Consider the following 17,439-nt stretch of genomic DNA (forward strand, 5'->3'; position numbering starts at 1 on the left):
GAGTAATGTCCTGAAGCCCATAACTCTTTCTGAAACAGCCAATAACTCTGGCTCCATTACAGATGTATGTCTCTGATGCCCTTTCTTGCAGTTAGGTGTGATGGCTTCCTCACTCAGGAAACTGTCCCCTGTAGTGGGAAGTGCACTGCACCATAGCTGTTCTGAGTGGCCATCTGTTGGGAAAGGACAGAGCTTCATTCCCTGAGAGGCTTGTGCTGGGGCACATGTCTTTCCTGTTACCCCTCCTGTGGCCATGGCTTGGGTTTGAGGACATTGAAGAGGATCGTTGTGCTAGACTTAATTGTTCTGGTGTAAGTGGCAACTCTCACGGCAGCCATCCTGCAGGACTGAGAGAGGTGCTGGCAGCCAAAAGCACGTGGCTGCCTCTAGGCTCTGGCCCTTCCAGCAGCTGGATGGTGGACCCGCTGGCATGCATTCTTGTGGTGGAGACACACAGAAGTGAATGGTGAAGCAGGTGGGTGGGAGAAAGTCCACAGCCTTGCTATGTTCCCGCCTCTGTTCTTTACCAGGCAAGAGAAACCACAAACCACCCACTCCTTTCAATCAAGCCATGCCCTCAGCACCCGAACAAAAGATTAACTAGATGCTAAAAATGCACTTTTCGAGTCCAATTCCACTGCCAGGGAAAGCTTCCAGGTAACCTGACACTCCACGGAAAGAAAACAAGTCTACAATTCCAGTTAAGCACCATATTGAGTACTTTGGTCTCAGTACACTCTATTTGTTTAGTTTATTTGAATATTTGATAAGACATGTGCTGGGATGGCAAAAAATTAATTAAAATAGGAAAGAAGGATCTTATGGGAGGAACAGGAAAAATTGCTAAGAAACCGTAGATGGCTTCTCCCCACACCTGCCAGCAATTAATTAATCACTAATCCACTCATTATTTCCAATTTAGGAATCTCCTCAGGATGAAAAAATAAGGTTATTATTTTTTAAGAGTCTAATTAAACCATGTTGAAAGACAATCTCTAAAATGGGTTCGGCCAGTGCTAATCACATTTGCAATGTGGCTGGGAGTTCTGAAGTGCAGTAGTGAGGGCATTCTGGAATTGGAGAAATCTTTTCTCATTGAAATGCTGAGCCTCTGAGGCCTGTTTTCCTCACGGTTCACCATGTGCTGCTCCTCCCTCCTCTATCAGTGGGCAAGGACATCCACAATGATCTCTTCTGCCTTCCTGCGGTTTGTGGAAGGGGAGGAGAGAGGACTTGCCCTGCAGTTGACCTGGACTGCTGGTTAGAATACACATATTTATAACAGTGTTATTGACACATAATTCACATACTCTAAAGATCCCCCCCGGATTACATTTTCACTCTGCAATAAACTCAGGAAAGTGCTGTACCTCTGCTTGGGTGGAGGCTGGATGGATGGAGTTCTGTGAGTTCTGTGCATCGCCATCTGGGGCCAAGATGAAACATCTTGTCCATCCCAGAGCGGGCGGCCCACACAGCTGCCTCTCCTGGTTTTCCTATTACCTACTCACCCTCCCCCACTCTAGCTGCCGAGAATCTGGATCCAGAGTGATTTACAGCTGTGTGTGTCAGGACAGGTCTGACACTGATTGAGTCCCTTATCTCCCTCCTGTGTCCTCCCTGCTGACAGCCTCCCCCCACCAGGTATCAATCATGGCATCAGCTCCCTGTGCCTGGGTGAGCCGGCGGCTGTCAGGGATGCATCCGGACTGTCAACTTCATTGGAATTGCCACCTGCCCTTCACGGCTTAAAGAGTCCTTTTAAGGTGTACCATTCCCAACCAGCCTGCCATGGCTTGGGACGATTCCATGTGTTTTGGACAAATTTGGGCAATACGGTTTCTTAAAGACAGCATAGTGGATGTGTACTTGCATCAGCTGCTCAATCTCCAAATCAGTCCGGGTGGCAATTGGGTGGCCACAGCCTCACCTGGAGAGCCCGTTCCCCAGGTAAAAATCAACATGATGTCCGCTTAGTGGGGGCTGCAGTCACAAAGAAAGCTTTGTGAGTTCTAAGGCTGATGCTCTGGAAGAAGGCAACTGAGGAAAAGGAGACATAAAGGTGCCAAAGGAACACAGGGATGGGGCACGGGTGGGGGTGCATCCCCCGAACACACCTTGGGAGATAAAAACACGGCTTGGAAGAATGCATAGAACATCTGTCTCAGCCTGGCTTTTGAATCAGTCCCAAATGCAGTGACATTTTCTTTTTTGGCTGCTTTGAAAAAGGAGAGGAGAAGATATAGACTCTGACATTAAAGATGGATGGGGCTTAGACAAATTGAGCAGTTTTGAAGGTTTCCCCACTGCTGGGAAGGCTGAGGGCACGTCTCCACGGCGCACTTCTAGGAGAGGCGCTCTCTTTTCCTTAAGCCCAGAGAAAGCTGCATAATGAAATGGCAGCTTTCAGCCCTGGCCGGCTGCAGGGAGGTTTAATATTTAACAGCACATTGGCTGGCGTGTGCTGGGGTTCGCTCATCCATTTTAGGTTGACATTTGCAACAGGAACTTGACCGGGCCTCTTGGTGCTGAGGAGCTTGGCACAGGAGCGAGGCTGGGCTGCTGAGCTCTTGATCTCCTGAGGAAGGCACCTGTAGAGGGCCCCCTGCCCAGGCAGAGACTGTCCGTCAGGGCCTGACTGTGTATTTGACTTTATAAGTAGATTCAGCTGGCTGGGCCCTCTGCATGTGAATAGCATCTTGAAGGAGCAGAAATCCCATTAAGGAAGAGCTATTGACCAGTCTGTCTGTGTGCTGTTGACTCTGCTAACCTTCCATTTGTGGCCCTTTAATGTGGGAGGTGGATATTGGAGAAGAGAGATTCTTCTCTCCAACAGTGACACTGAGCAGCAAGGGCTTGAGGGCCACTGATCTGTAATGTCCTCTTGGCCACCCCAAAATGGAGACTCCCTTTTCCCATTGCCCCAGAACTTGCTGGTCCAGGACAGCTGCAACCCTAATGTGTTTTATTCATCTTAGCTGATCTATAGTCTCCAGCACAGGTTCTGTGCTGACACCGACTAGGTTCTATGTCTGTCTGCATCTGTAGCAGGAAAGATTAGAAATGCCAGGGACCCTGGGGGCCAACTGGGATGAGGGCCAGGCACATCTATAGGGAAACACATGCACCCAGGATGGAAGCAAATTACAAGAACAGCTTAAAAACCAAAAGACTCACCCTGTTTTAATGCCATAGATAGGTGCCAGACTACAGTGGTCCAAACTGGTACAGGCTGGGCAAAAAGAATTTCTTTCACGTAGCATGCAGGTTGTCAAATCTGCTTCAATTGGCTTTGGCTGCCACTGTGACCCCCTTTTTGATTAGTATAGCTGAATTAACTCCCCCCACCTATGGGCTCTGCTCCCACCATGCAACACAAATTGAAATAGTGGGGTGGCAGGCAGTGGCAGTGGGGGCTGTGCTGGGGTGGGGACCACGGGGACCTTCCATCTTGTTAATGTAACACTTCCTTATGTGATGGGAGCTGAGAGCAGCCTGTAATGAATTTCTCCTCTGGTAATCATTCACTAGTGCATTGTGACCTGTGTGTTTTTGCTGTGCTACACAGTTCCAGACTTTCACAGTGACTTGTCAGCACCTAGTAAAAATGAATTGGACACAACCCATCTCTTCATGTGATGCCCTCCCCAGCTGCCTTTCGTCTCGGTTGAGAGAAGGAGTAGGTGGGACCACCTGGAACGGCAGCCGTAGACTCCAGGGCCATAGTCTGATTCTGGTCCCGTCTCACAGGCAGATTAGTGTAGGCGTGCCAAGTCTGCGGGTGCTCTTGTTACAATGAGCCATGTTCTTTGGTCCAAATGGTTCCAAAGTGGCCTTTGCCTTTTGCACCTGTTGTTTCTTGCTACATGATGAGCTGTGCAGGCAGTTTCTTTTATCGAAAAGACATGGTGCAAACGGTGGTACAATTAGGCATCTGGGCACCCCATGGGTTCTTACCAACTCTGGTGTGAAGATGCATTGATGGTGGGGGACAAGGCTATCGTCTGAGTCATACGTATGAGCATCACCATCTGCAACTGTAATTCTAGCCACGTGGTCAATTTTAAGAAGGAGTTTATAACCAGCTTTTACTGCCTTTGTGGATCATGATGATTAAACAACAGATAGGAAACCCAACCAAGTTTTCTAATCTCCACCTCTTCAGTGAGGGAGTGAGCGAGGGCTGAGGGAGTCACCTCATGGCCTCTGTCTAGGGTTGAGTCTATAATTAGGACAGTTACCCCATGCCACCCCCCCTGATTTTCTGCATCCATCTTGTATACTCATTCCTATCCAACCACAAGCATGATTTTTGGTTCTAAAAGGATGGTCCCTAAATCCTGGGAAGGTTCTAGGAAGCCTGTGGTGAAGAGGAAGCTCTTCTACTGGTTATCAGATAAAATACAGGATACCCAGTTAGATTTTAATTCGAGATAAATAATAAATAATCAATTTAGGTATGCCCCAAGTATTACACGGGACATTTTTTAAAGGCAAGATGCTTTTTTTATTGTGGTGAAATATACATAACACAAAATTTACATTCTAAGCATTTTTAGGTATACAATTCAGTGGGAGTAAGTGCACTCACAATGTTGTGCAGCCACCACACTGTCCATTTCCAGAACTTTTTTTATCCCAAGTTTGTGCCCGCTAAACCGTAACTCCCCATTCTTCCTGCTCCCAGCCATTGGTAATCTCTAATCTGCTTTCTGTCTCTTTGAGTTTGCCTCTTCTATAGGTATCTCATATCAGTGGAATCGTACAACGTGTGTCCTTTTATGTCTGGCTTAGCTCACTGAGCATATTTTCAAAGTTCATCTATATTGTAACGTGTATCAGAATGCCATTCCTTTTTCGGGCTGTATAATATTCCATTGTATGCATATACAATGGAATGAATGTACTTTTTGTTTATCCATTCATCTGTTGATGGAGATCTGGATGGTTCCCACCTTTTGGCTTTTTTTGGTATTGTGAATAATACTGCTGTGAACATTGGTGCACAAGTATCTGATTCCAGCTTTCAGTTCTTTTGGGTATTTACCTAGAAGTGGAATTGCTAGATCACATGGTAATTCTGTGTAATTCACATTGTGAGGAACCACCATACTGTTTTCCACAGTGGCTGCATGGGGGATTTTTATTTGTTAAATCTGGCAACCCTCCAACTTTTTCAGCAGTATTTTAATCTGAATATATTTAACCTGAATTATCATATTTAAACAAAAACAAATAGTGCCCACGTCCATATTGGAATATAATCTCCATGTTGGAACATGTTGGCATAGTTTCTCAGTTCAGACTCCAGGAAAATTACTTTCACATTTTCCACTATAGTGAAGCACAGGCAGCAATAGTTGAAAGAATTGAAACACTTATCTTTTAGTCTGAGCAGCTTGATGCCTGGCAGAAAGGAGAATTTTTACAAGTCATTTATTCATTCAACAAACATTTACTGTGCTTGCATAGTAAATGTAAGGTATGAGATGGGGGTCCTGATGCAAAGGTGAATGAGAGGCTTCTCCTTCCCCCAACTTTTGCTCCAGCCTGGTTTCCCTCTGCCTCTGAATCTGTATATGTGACTCTTCTGACATGCTGTCCCCCTGCCCTTCTTACTCATTCCACTCACCCTGAGATTTCAGCTCCCATAGGACATGGTGCTCTGCAGTGGCTTCCCTGACTCTCGAACACACAGTTCTCTCCACTTTACTTCATAGCTCCTGCTTGACTGTTGTGATCGATTTGTGAGGCTGTTTGATTCACCTATCCCTCTTTGTCTAGACTGTAAGCTCCCTAAAGGCAGAGACCATGTCTGTTATGCTTACCATGTCTCCTGTGCTTACCATGTCTCCTAGTATGTGGCAAGGCACATAGTAGGCATTCAGTATAAAATATATTGGTCATTGAATGATTATTTGATTGGATTTCATGCATGAACTCCTCCCTCAAGAGCTAATGGGTGATAGATAAGTAAGCACATCCGTTTCTATGTAAATAGCTATGAGTGAAGGACTCTGGGAAAAAGAGCAATTCTGCTGCAAGAGAACTTGGATTTGGGCCAGCTCCACAACAGAATCAAGCCTGAAGATGTGCTCCCTGGCTTCTCTGCAGAAGGGAGACTGAGAGAATATAGGGGCAGGAGCATCTGCAGAGCTTTATCCTCACTGTGTTGTTCAACACAGATTCATACAACCAACAGAACTACTCTACTGGCTAGGCTGTCAGAGCTTGGGGCTCAAAATTCATTTAGCCTAAATGCCTGCTTTACAATGGGAAAGCCCGGATGTGCATGACCTTTCCAAGGTCACAGAGCTAGGGGCAGGTTCTGGGACCAGGGCTCGCCCACCTCCTCAGCTTGTCTGAGTTCAAGAGGGTGAGGAGCACTGGTGTATTTTGAAACCCTCTCAAGGTTTCTTTGAACTTGCACAGGATTTAAAAATAGTTGGCTGGGAATAGAAACGTGATGCTCAAGGAGAGGTGAGATGCCGGGGGTTGGGGAAGGATAAAAGGCCAGGAAAAAAGGCAAATCCAGAAGGTCTCCTGCCAGGGCTCTGGAGTCAAGGGCCTGCCAGTGCAGTTATGCATGAGGCTTGGCAAGGCGCAGGGCAGCCAGAGGGAGCTGGGAAAGTCTGTGCTTCAATTCCCAGTGGAGGCAGTCAAGGGTTCCAGGATGGAGATTTATTAGCAGAACTGTGATCCAAACCACGGCAACCTGGCCATGCAGCCAGGTCCGAGAGGACTGGGGCCTGTGGAGGTGGCATCCTGTGAACAGAACTGCACCTGTGTCCAGGGGACCTTGTTTGAATCCAGGTAGAGTTGAGTCCATGCCCAAACACAGCTACCGGGGCCTGCTGGGTTGGTGAGGGGCCCAGAACCAAGCGCCCTATTGCCCCACACCCAAGTCCCCAGCTCAGGATTTTCCCTCTGCTGGTTGGAGGGCTTTTCTGGGCACCTGTGTGCGTGCGGGCCTAGCAGGCCCTCAGGTTGGGGCTCTGAACCCCGTGTAGGCCCTAATCAGGCTGGGTCCTCTGTGGAGGCAGGATCTGCTAACCTGGCGCCCACCGGGCAGGGGGAGGGATGAGGAGAGGCTCAGCCCGCTGTGGCCATGGTGGCGCGAGTCCTCAGCAGGAGGAGCTCTCAGAGCACTCGAAGGCAGGCCAGCAGGAACGGCGCTCCTGCACATGCTCTCCTGTGGGGTTTTCTGGCAGGGAAGAGAGGAAACAGGTGTCATTCTTTGGATAAGCTGCAGAAACAGCTTGGCTCACAAGTCCCTGAGAGGTCTCTCGTGCCGGCCTTCAGGGAGCACACAGAAGGCATGTCCTTCTGCCAGGAACTCCTCTCGGGGTCCTGAGAAAACGCAGGAATGAGGACGACCAGCCTTGGGGGCTGGGCACAGGCTGCAGGCTGCAAGCGGGGCACTGCCACCTTCCTCTGGCTTCTTAGCACCCTTAGTCATTTACTGATGGGAACAGGTGTTAAAGTCACTGTGAAGTGGGTGGGCAGGCAGAAGAGCCCTGAGCACCCTCGGAGTTAGTGTTTTCTATTTTGATCATTACCCTCTCATGTTACACCCTATCCCTTGGGGAAACATTCTCTCCAGGAGTTTTGTTTAGCTCAGCCTGGGATCAGAGCCGGAAGCCTGTGAGAGCTGGGAGACAGTCATCTTTGCATTTCTTCTGCAGGCTCCCCTCCCACCCCCCATCAGCACCACCAGCGTTGCAGGGCGAAGGCACCTCGGCATCCAGATGGGTCCTGTTTCCCTCAAGGACGGGCCTGTTCTAACTTCATTTCACTGCCTCCCCTGAGGATTGTATAAACATTTCCAGAAGGATGCAGATAAGAAAAAAAGAATCTTACGTAAACACTACATGGCTAGGGACCAGAAGATATTATTAGTTTATTAGGACTTTAAAAATACCCAAATGTTCAACTAAAAGAAAGTAGAAATTTGCTGTCATTTTAACCTCTGTTATTGTTGCTAGGGTCAGTAATACCATAGCAGGCATCTCAGGAGACACATGGTATCATAAAGATCACAAGTGGGGCAAAGAGGGAAGTTGCAGAGATTTGACTGTGGTGACCTTACTGGCCAGTGAAGAACAGAGATGGGGGATGGGGAAGGTGTCCTTTTATAAATTAAGGAAAGCCAAAGATGAGACACCGCCTCCTCACTGGGCCTTTAAAGATCTTGCCTGCTCCAGCCTCTTCTCCATACCCTTCCCAGCTGTTGATCATTGTACTGCTGTGGGTTCCTAGGAACACAGCAAACTTTTCCACAGCAGGATCACTATATGCTGTTCCTTTAATTAGGAAAGCTTTTCCAGGCAGTTTGCTTAGCTAACTTCTTATCCCTTTGTTTTACCTTAAATACCACTTCTTCAGAGAGGCCTTCCCAGATCAACAGTTTAGAGGGAGTGACCCTAGTAATCCTTTTTTAAAAAGTTTCAAAGAGGTATATTGTATTATATCAGATTTATTAGGTTTCATTATGAAAAGTGGTGCTGACTATGAAACAGATGAGTCTTATTTAATATAAAAACCCCGAATCCTTTTACATCAGTAATAAATAGCCTAGTTTTGCAAATATGAACTCAAGTTACACAAATATTACACTTTTAGTTTCTAGTAATTTTCTATCAGAGGTACGTTTATTGTAATCAGTCCTTACTTTAGGTATCTGCCTATTTCTGTCCCCTTCACTAGAGGTGATAAAAGCAGGAAGTGTTCAGAAACATTTCTTGAATAAATGATTGAACCAAATTTCCTTCCAGGGGTGAACAGAGCCTCAGGAATGGGGCAAATTGGGCCCCAGTTCACAACTTTGAGTCTCCCTTTGTGTGTGTGTGTGTGTGTGTGTGTGTGTGTGTGTGTGTGTGTGTGCGCGTGCACGTGTGGGAAGTTCATAATGAAGCTTCTCCCTCCTCCTCCCCTGGGAATGTTTACTCCCCAGGAGCATATTAGACCTCCTTTAGCTTTCCCTGGACAAAGTTTAGTGTGTTTTGAATACAATAACCCACAGACGAAAAAATCCCTAATCACTTTGTGAGGACAGGCTGCTTCTCCTTTTTCCTAGATCAGAGGTACTTAAACTTGAAAGTGCATCAGAACCCCCTGGAGGGCTTGTTAAAACACCAATCCCTAGGCCTCCCCCTCCCAGCATTTTTGGTTCAGTAAATCTGGGCCGAGCCCAAGGGTGTATACCTCTGACAGTGTCCCATGTGAGGCTAGTGCTGTTGGCCCAGATGCCACACTTTGGGAAGCATTGTCATAGACTTTGAAATCTCCAGAGATAGTGACAAGCCAATGTTTGAGCAGGAAGGAAGGAGCAAAGAGTCAAAAGTTGCAGGAGATGGGTGATGTCTAAGGAGGAGGTGTGTTTTAGGAACCAGTCTTGGACATCTGCCAGGCAAGCCTTTGAGTTAAAGTAGCTCACCTGGTCAGCTAGCCCGTTACCCATCCCCATCATATTTTCATTTTATAAGATGCCAGCCAGCCAGTCAATCTACCAACTCCACACAAAAAGGCTGAGAAACGTTGTCCCAAGAGAATGGCCAGCCCTCCTGGCTTGGCTGGGATTGATGGGTTTCCTGGCCTTTTTCAGTGCTAAAACCCTGAAAAGTCTCGGGCAAACAGATGCTTTAATTACCCTCAGTGCCAGTCTCTGTCTCCATTAAAAAACACACAGAAAAATATCTCTGGTATAATGTTTATTTAAATAGTAATCTTAAAAAGGCTTTATACAAATCATATAAACACAGTTTGACATTGTTGTTTGTTTATTTTTTACACTGAAGAATCACAGTAAAAGCTCTCAAGTTCCCGTGATCTGGCTCAGCCAGCTAATGGTCAAATACCTTTAACTGCAAACCCTGGAAAAGTTAACTTTCTGTGAGTTTAACTTTTTCCCTTGTTTTCTTGCCATTCATGCTCATTCCTCAGACCCTCATCCCTGTCAACTCCCCATCCCCACCTACGAGAGAAAGCAACCCTGTGGCCCTGGGGACTGCCTGGTCTGGGAGAGCATAGAGGTAATGTGTCATTCAATACAAGGCAAAAAAGGAGATCAATACTGTGAGTTGGGTTTTCCCAAAGGGAATAATGACTCAAGGAGATGGGTCAGCTAGCCTACCTGCAGATAGAGACAACACATACACCAGGGTTTCCCCTGGCCAAATTGTAACCCGGCCACCAGCCTCCAGCGCTGGTGAGGTATCTACAGGAGGCCTGGGTAGCCTGCCTTCATTCAGCATGCAAGGCCCACTTAGGGCCTCAACTTAGCCAACGGTGAATGGATTTAAGATGGTTGGAGGAATGCAGGCTGAGTTCTACATAACTTAGAGGTGAACTGCAGGCCAGAGCAGGGCTGCTCTTTGGGGAATTGTAAAATGACCCACTGGGCAGGAGAGGGCCAGGCCCCCCGAGCAGGCTTTGGAACTTTTCTTCGGCAGGCTACTTCTGGAAATCCCTAGGACTTGCTGGCATCCTGAACACTGAGCTATGTGGGAAGGTGAAGAGGAGGGTGGGTGAATTAAACACTTACTATGCTCATGCCCAGCTCGGGGGGTGCCTACAGCTAAGCCTTCAGGCTTGACAGCTTTACTTTTCACCTTTAACTACCACTGTGCCAACGAGTGCCAAGATCAGCAGGTACACTCGGGGCACTCGGTCAAAGCCACAAAAACACCACTGAGACCCACGTGACCATTCACATACACAGTAGATACAGAGAATTCAAAAGGCGCGCAAAGACACACACATATGAATAAATAGATGTCAGTATGACCTCTCCCTCTCTGCATACAAAACACTGTGACATTACCATTTGAACTAGCATTTCCATAAGGTAACATTTAAAGAAACCAGCCAGCCCCATTCACCCTTTCTCACCTGGGTATGAGAAATGAAATTGTGGGTGATCCTAGCAGCAAAAATGGTGTGACAGTTTACCACTGATAAGCGATAGGCTGGCATACTTGGTGAGTTTCAAATGTACTTCCAGCACACAGGCCATCCTTAGGCATCACTACAAAATCAAGATGCAGATCTTGACAAGATGCGGACAATCGTATCCTTCACACGGTTTCATTCTATTCCTGATGCCGCCCCTTCTGAAGTGGTGAGAGTCACCTAGGACTGTGACTACCACTCAGGTAGCAGGGCTCACTCCATTAGCAGGAGCAGCAGTGAGGTCGGGGAACTGGCAGTGGGGCCACTGGGGTTGGGAAAGGAGAAATGCCTTAACTTGGATGACATTCACTGATTTCTACATACAGGGAAAATACATCGTTTCTTCATTGTTACAAGGCACTTAATAAAAACATAAATTGGGGTGTCTTAATAAAAAACACATATATCGGTGTGTGTGTGTGTGTGTGTGTGTGTGTGTGTGTGTAAGAACAAAGGTCTATTCTATGGTTGAAGCAGGATTGGTCCATGGAGCTTGTGGACTTCTGGTTAAAGCAGCTTGCGTACATCCGAGCTCTGACTCTTGAAAGGCCGAAGAGGAGGCTGTAACCCCAAGGAGACATCAGTGCTTATCAGCCCATCAGGGAGACTGACTCCTCAAAATGCCTCTGTGCAGCCTGCTTAGCTTTTGCTATCACATGATCAGAGGTTGGGCTTCTCTTTCCCTCTCCACTGTTCTCCTTTCTGCCCCGCAGCCACTGGTGACATCTCACTGGTGGGGAAAACCCACTAATTGCCTGTATTTCCCCACCCTATCTCTGAGGCTATCAAACACTGCTATGTCCTGGGGCTTAGAGACCTGTCAAATGTGTGTGTGTGCACATGTATGTGTGTGTATGTGTATGTTTTAGAAAAACAAGGAAGAAGGAAAAGAAGGAGCAAAACCCCCACCAGAGGCCCCATGAAGTAGCCTCACAGTCACAAATTCCGGGTCTAGAGTTGATGAATGGCTCCTATTCACAAAGCACATTAAGGCTTGTCCACTTCTAACATGGAGGCGCGTCTATGGATTTTGACATGTGAAGTTTCCTTTCTGGTTTGTTTTAAGTAGCATATAAGAAAGAGCTGTTCATGCTGACCCTAAAATGGCAATTTTCCCCTGGGTAAAAAAAGTTAAAGGCAACAATATCCTATCTAAATGCTAGGACTGGAAACGGCAGCTTGTAGGGTTGGCTGGCAGAGCCTACTCCACAGCGAATCCCGCACATCGTGAGAGATCGGAGGACAGGATAAGCCGGACAGCTTTTCTTTCTGAGTTTTTCTTCCTCCTAAAGATGGAAGGTCTGAAAAGACTCTTTGCTTTACAAGTACAGATTAGAATGAGAAAGCAGAAAATAATGATCATCTTCCTGCTTCTGTACTGGAAAAGTCACTCTCTTAACTTCTGCTTCTTTGAGTTGCTCACACACCAAAGAAATAAAATACGATAATAATAGCAAACTCACAAACAAAATAGAACTGTGACCCCAAAGAGATGAGCTCTGTTAAGTCCCAGCTCTGACTCAGCCGCTGCGGCCCAGGTGGGCTGTAACCCCCTGCTCGGCGGCATCTCCCCTCCTCCCTCCACTCGCCTGTTTGTTCTGTCCACACCTTCGGTGTTCTGGATCCCTTTGATTGAGATTATGGCATTCAGTTTCCAAAGGAAAAAAAAAGTAATCTTCACTAGCCTCTCTTGCTGGAATGAAACGTCAGATGTGATTTGGGTGCAATCCGTCACGCCTCCGAGCAGCACTTCTGCTGGTTCATCTTGACCTTGTGCTTAAGGCCGTCGTAGAGCTCGAAGTTGTAGTTCTCCAGCGTGGTGCAGCTGCGGGAGCTCAGGCCCGAGTAGGAGCAGGTGCAGTAGAGCAGAAGCCCCGCACACGTGGCCCCCAGGAGGACGCCCAGCGCGCTCATGGCGATGATGGTGATGAGGATGGGATCCAGGGTGTAGAGCCAGCTCTTTTCCTTGTCAGCCGAAGGGGCACCGGACCCTGAGGTTGGGGAAGAAGAGTTGCTCCAGTCCACCTCGTACTCATCTATGACGTAAGGCACACAAAAGGTGGCTTTCAGGGTGTAATAATCGAGCCTCCCCTGCCCCATTCAGAGGTTTTCCAAAGCACAGGGGTGAGCAGTAGGACTCTGGAACTACACTGCCTGCTTTCAAAGCCCAGCCCCGCTGCATCCTCGCTGTGTAACTTCGGGCAAGTGATTTAACTTACTTGTCTCACTTTTCTCATCTGTAAAATGGGGATATCAATAAAATTGGGTTGTTTAATGAATTAAATGAATTAATTGAATTAATATTTGTACAGTGCTTGGTGTTCAACATATAGTAACTACAGTCTAAGTATTTGATAGTTAAAAAATTTGACTCATATTAGCTAAGTCCAGATTTTAACAGACACTTCAGGGTGCCTTTGGAGAACCTGGGGAAGTTCTGGGCATGCGTTTTCTTTGCCTCCTCCTCCCTCACGTCCAACTGCTTCAAGTTAAATCAAAGGACAGGCCAAGACTCTCTTCACATGACAACTTCACATTCCTGGCCATTGAAGTGGCAGATTTTCGTTTGAATCAGCACCATACCTTGCTGTCATGGGGTGAATTATGTTCCCCAAAATTCATATGCTGAAGTTCTAACCCCTAGTACCTCAGAATGTGACCTTATTTGGAGATAGGGTCTTGAGGGAGGTAATCAAGTGAAAATGAGGTCATTAGTGTGGGCACGAATCTAGTCTGACTGGGGTCCTTATGAAAAGGGGAGACTTGCAGACAGACACAGGTGGGAGAGAGTTTTGTGAACATGCAGATGACCCTCTACAAGCCAAGCAGAGACTTAGAACAGATCCTTCCCTCATGGTTCTTAGACAGAATCAACCCAGTTGACACTTTGATCTTGGACATACAACCTCCAGAACAGTGCAAAAATAAATTTCTGTTGTTTAAGCCACCGGGTTGGCGGTACTTTGTTATGGCAGTCCTAGAAAACTAATATTCTTCTATTTCTACAGTGTGGCCAGGCATGACCACATCCATGGCTCATTTTGTGGAATTGCCTAATAATCCCACAAGGAAGGCAGGGTGGTTTTATACTTCTTTTAAATAGATGAGGAAACAGGTTTTAAGAAATTAGGTGACTAGGTAACTCACTGAAGTCCCCAGAGTTAGCAAGCCATTGAATGAGGAATAAGAGCCGGGCTTTCTGCATCCTCACCCCTTGCTCTTTATGCCCCATCAGAGTGTTTCCACTGCTTGGTCTACAGCAGCCTCGCCGTGAAGGCCCGTTGCTCAGCTTTGCCCATAAAAGGAGTGTTAGACTGGGTTTTGCAGGGAGTCTGCATTCAGTTAACAAGGTGCTGTTTGGTTTACTTACTCCGTTTCTATAACTACGCTTGAAGTGTTTGATTAAGACCAGGATAAAAGTGGTTGCTCTGTAAACTGCTCTTCTTAAATGCAACAATCTTGGTCTAAAGCTGTTCTTTGAGGGGAGCCTTGGTGATCTCCCTTGGAGACCCAGAGAGACCTGTGCTGGCTTAGTTGAGGGAAGAAATTACATATACATGTTTGCTTAGGGGACCTCTAGCAGGACTATGGCTTTAGCTCCTTGAAGTACATGTATTTGAAGTGGGTGAATAGAGCTTAGAATAAATGTATAAATACAAGATGGGCAGTGTGTAAAAGAAACCCCAGTCTTGCAACAGGCCCCAGCTTTGGGTCCTGGATAGTGTGAGAAAGGTACCTTTCAAGCCAGGAACAGGAAACAAAGCTGGCCTAGGAGAATATTCACACTCACACCCTCACTCAGGCCCTTTTGGGGGGGACGCAACAGCTTCGAGCTGCGATATGGAATCGAAGAGCCTGGTTCTCACTTCTAAAGGGTTTCTTCAGATTGGAAGCCCATCAGTGTTGAAAGTTGCCCAAAGCAGGGAAACTTTTTCAGATTAGGCAGAGGGAACTCAGTACATGTTCAAAATCTCTCGATTTTACCTTCATGAAGCAAATGATGGTTTCTTCATTCTCTGGATTCTTTTCACTTATATTCATGAATGACAATTCTAAATTCTGGCCTTCCAATACCCCGGGCATTATTTTTGTTGACATCTTTATTACCACACTTAAATTTTATGATTATCTACTAGTCATAGCAATACTTACCATCAAGTTCATCTTCATAGCCTTCTCTCCCATGTGTTTCTGGGATGTCTACTGTAATGACAAAGAAAACAAAACAATCAAGTTATAATAAGTTCTATCACCCTGGCTAAAAGGCAGAGATGTGACCTTCCTGAGAATAACCCCAATATGGTAGGCAGCTAAGGAATCTGCTTCTAGATCATTTAGTATGTATATTACTGGATATATATCCACTAGTATGTATATTACTGGATCTTTTCCTCTTCAAATGATTTGTCTTCCAACAACAGCTAGAAGAACATAAACAATGAGAAAGGTCTTTAGCGCCAAGCAAGTCCTCACTGTGTCTTTATAATGACTATCATTCATTACCAATATAGGTCTGAGTTTTATCAAAGGCAACTTTAGTGACATCTTTTGCCCATCATCAGTTGTCATTACTGTGATGTTTATTTAGCATAGACACACTGCTGTTCCTCATATGCATGCATTTAAGTGGACACAAACTACAAGAGTCTTTCTTCTCCAGATTTCAAATAAATGTATGGCAATTTCAGGAAGTTGTGTTTCATCATTATATGTTTTAATGTAGAAGGAAAGAATGCAATTGGAAAGAATGTCATAATGCCTAGCCACCTCCACATACCTGTGCTAGGATCTCTTGTCTTTCCTTCCCAGTCTATTTTTTCTATTGGCTTTCTTCTTGGTTTAGAATAGGTCAAACATGAATATTCAATCTGGCTAGCCCAGGCTTGAATAGAGCTAAATTAATTTACTATGAATCTTCTCCAGTATTATCACTGTCTTTTTTTTTTTTTAATGATAATTTTTTTGGGAAAGGGGGTAATACAGGTTTCTCTGTTTACTATGCTGTCCATCTTATAGAAATCAGAGCCAGTGAATACTACTTGTCTAAAATGGTAAACACTGACAAAGAAAATCAAACATGTGGTGAAGAGCAGGATTTTATCATTTCTTCCTATTTCACAAGTTACTTATGCCTGTCCCAGCTGTCAGCTCAGGATGATGCTGGTTAATGTATGCTCTTTTAGGAGTTTTATTCCACTCAAAGTCAGGTGAATAAACTCAAGGTCAGCATTATTAATTGATATCCAAATAACCGAAATCCCACACAGCTGAAGTACTCAAAAGTCAGACCAGCCTGAAGTTTCCTCTCATCAGCACATCTCAGGGAAGACCTACCTGACCGTGACCTGAACTGTGGACTGGTCCATCACTGCCATCCTTGAAATTCAGCCTTTTCCTGGAGGCAGTGGTTTTAATCATGTCAGAAGTCTTCCTCATTCCTGGCCAAAGTTCTAAAGCACATTCTCATCCCTTTGGGCTCTAGCAAAGGATGCACAAAACAACTTGCCAAGACCCCACCTGAAAGAATCTGTGCCACGTGGCACCGATCCTCCATACACTCAGCCTGTCCCTAGCATGTTTATAGCACAGTGACTGGCACCTGCAAGCTGCCCCAGCTTCCCCACCTCAGTGTCCAACCCCTGCTTTATTTTCCAGGCCCCTACAGTGCAGGACGTTTTCTTGAAATGAAGATGTGAACATGAATCAACAAGAGGCAGGTGGTGTCTGTCATAGGGATCAAACTGAGCTTGTGAAAGACATCCTGGAGCTTTTTGTCACCTTATGAAAAAAAACCATCATATTCCCAGCAATTAATCTTTTTGATGGGATGCTCATAAATCTTAACACCTTCATGGTTAAAAGATGCAGAACATTGGATAAAAATACGTGAAATCACCCTAGGACGCAAACTCTGGGGCTCCTGCCAGTGACTTTTGGGCCAAATCCTGTTCTTGCTTTTAGGGATTTGGTCTCTGCCAAGGATGTGACGGATTCTTGGAGGCTAAAATGCCATCTTGCTCCATCTCACACCCTCAGGGAAAGCATCTCTTAGGGCACCATTGATCACAGGCTGGAAAGGGGTGAATGCGGCATTGATCTTGAAGGAAAAAGGGTAAAAGGATGGTAATGACGATGAGAACATTTTGTCCCAGAAGATTACAACCTATTGTTTCTGGAGCCAGAGGACTGGATCAGATGATCTCCCAAGAATTGGTCCATTTCTAAGTTTCTATGAAATTGATTGCCCAAATGCAGCTGAGATTTCTGCACCTGGAGAATCAAAGGCTACTTGAGGTGAAGAACAACACTTTAGAGTCTTGACTTGGCTTTCCATATAATCACTGTTCCCAGGAGTTTGGGTGAGTGGGAAGGGGTCGAAAAAAGGATAAGTTAATCAACATTTCGAAAGCGCATCTGTTCACCAAGCCTTAAAGAAGGAATGGTACACTGGGGAAAACCCAAGTAAAGGGAACATTTGTACAAAAAGCA

General features: G+C 45.9%; 1 protein-coding gene across 8 annotated transcripts in view; it reads right to left on the reverse strand.

The window, feature by feature from the left end:
* Positions 1-5,885: 5,885 nt before the first annotated feature.
* NRP2 (neuropilin 2) overlaps positions 5,886-17,439 on the reverse strand; it is a 115,500-nt gene continuing 103,946 nt past the window's right edge. For 2 of the 8 annotated variants that reach the window (XM_036928125.2, XM_036928124.2), the window contains exons 16-17: positions 15,103-15,153; positions 5,886-7,204 (exon numbers count right to left, since the gene is read on the reverse strand). In XM_036928125.2, the coding sequence (XP_036784020.1) occupies positions 7,125-7,204; positions 15,103-15,153 (131 nt within the window). In that variant the 3' untranslated portion in view covers positions 5,886-7,124. Of the gene's footprint in view, positions 7,205-9,697; positions 12,987-15,102; positions 15,154-17,439 lie in introns of those variants that run through there. The other 6 variants (XM_036928120.2, XM_036928119.2, XM_036928117.2 and 3 more) reach the window with 4 other exon arrangements.

This window comes from Manis pentadactyla, chromosome 6 (assembly GCF_030020395.1).
Source record: "Manis pentadactyla isolate mManPen7 chromosome 6, mManPen7.hap1, whole genome shotgun sequence".
NCBI classification, from domain to species: Eukaryota; Metazoa; Chordata; class Mammalia; order Pholidota; family Manidae; genus Manis; species Manis pentadactyla.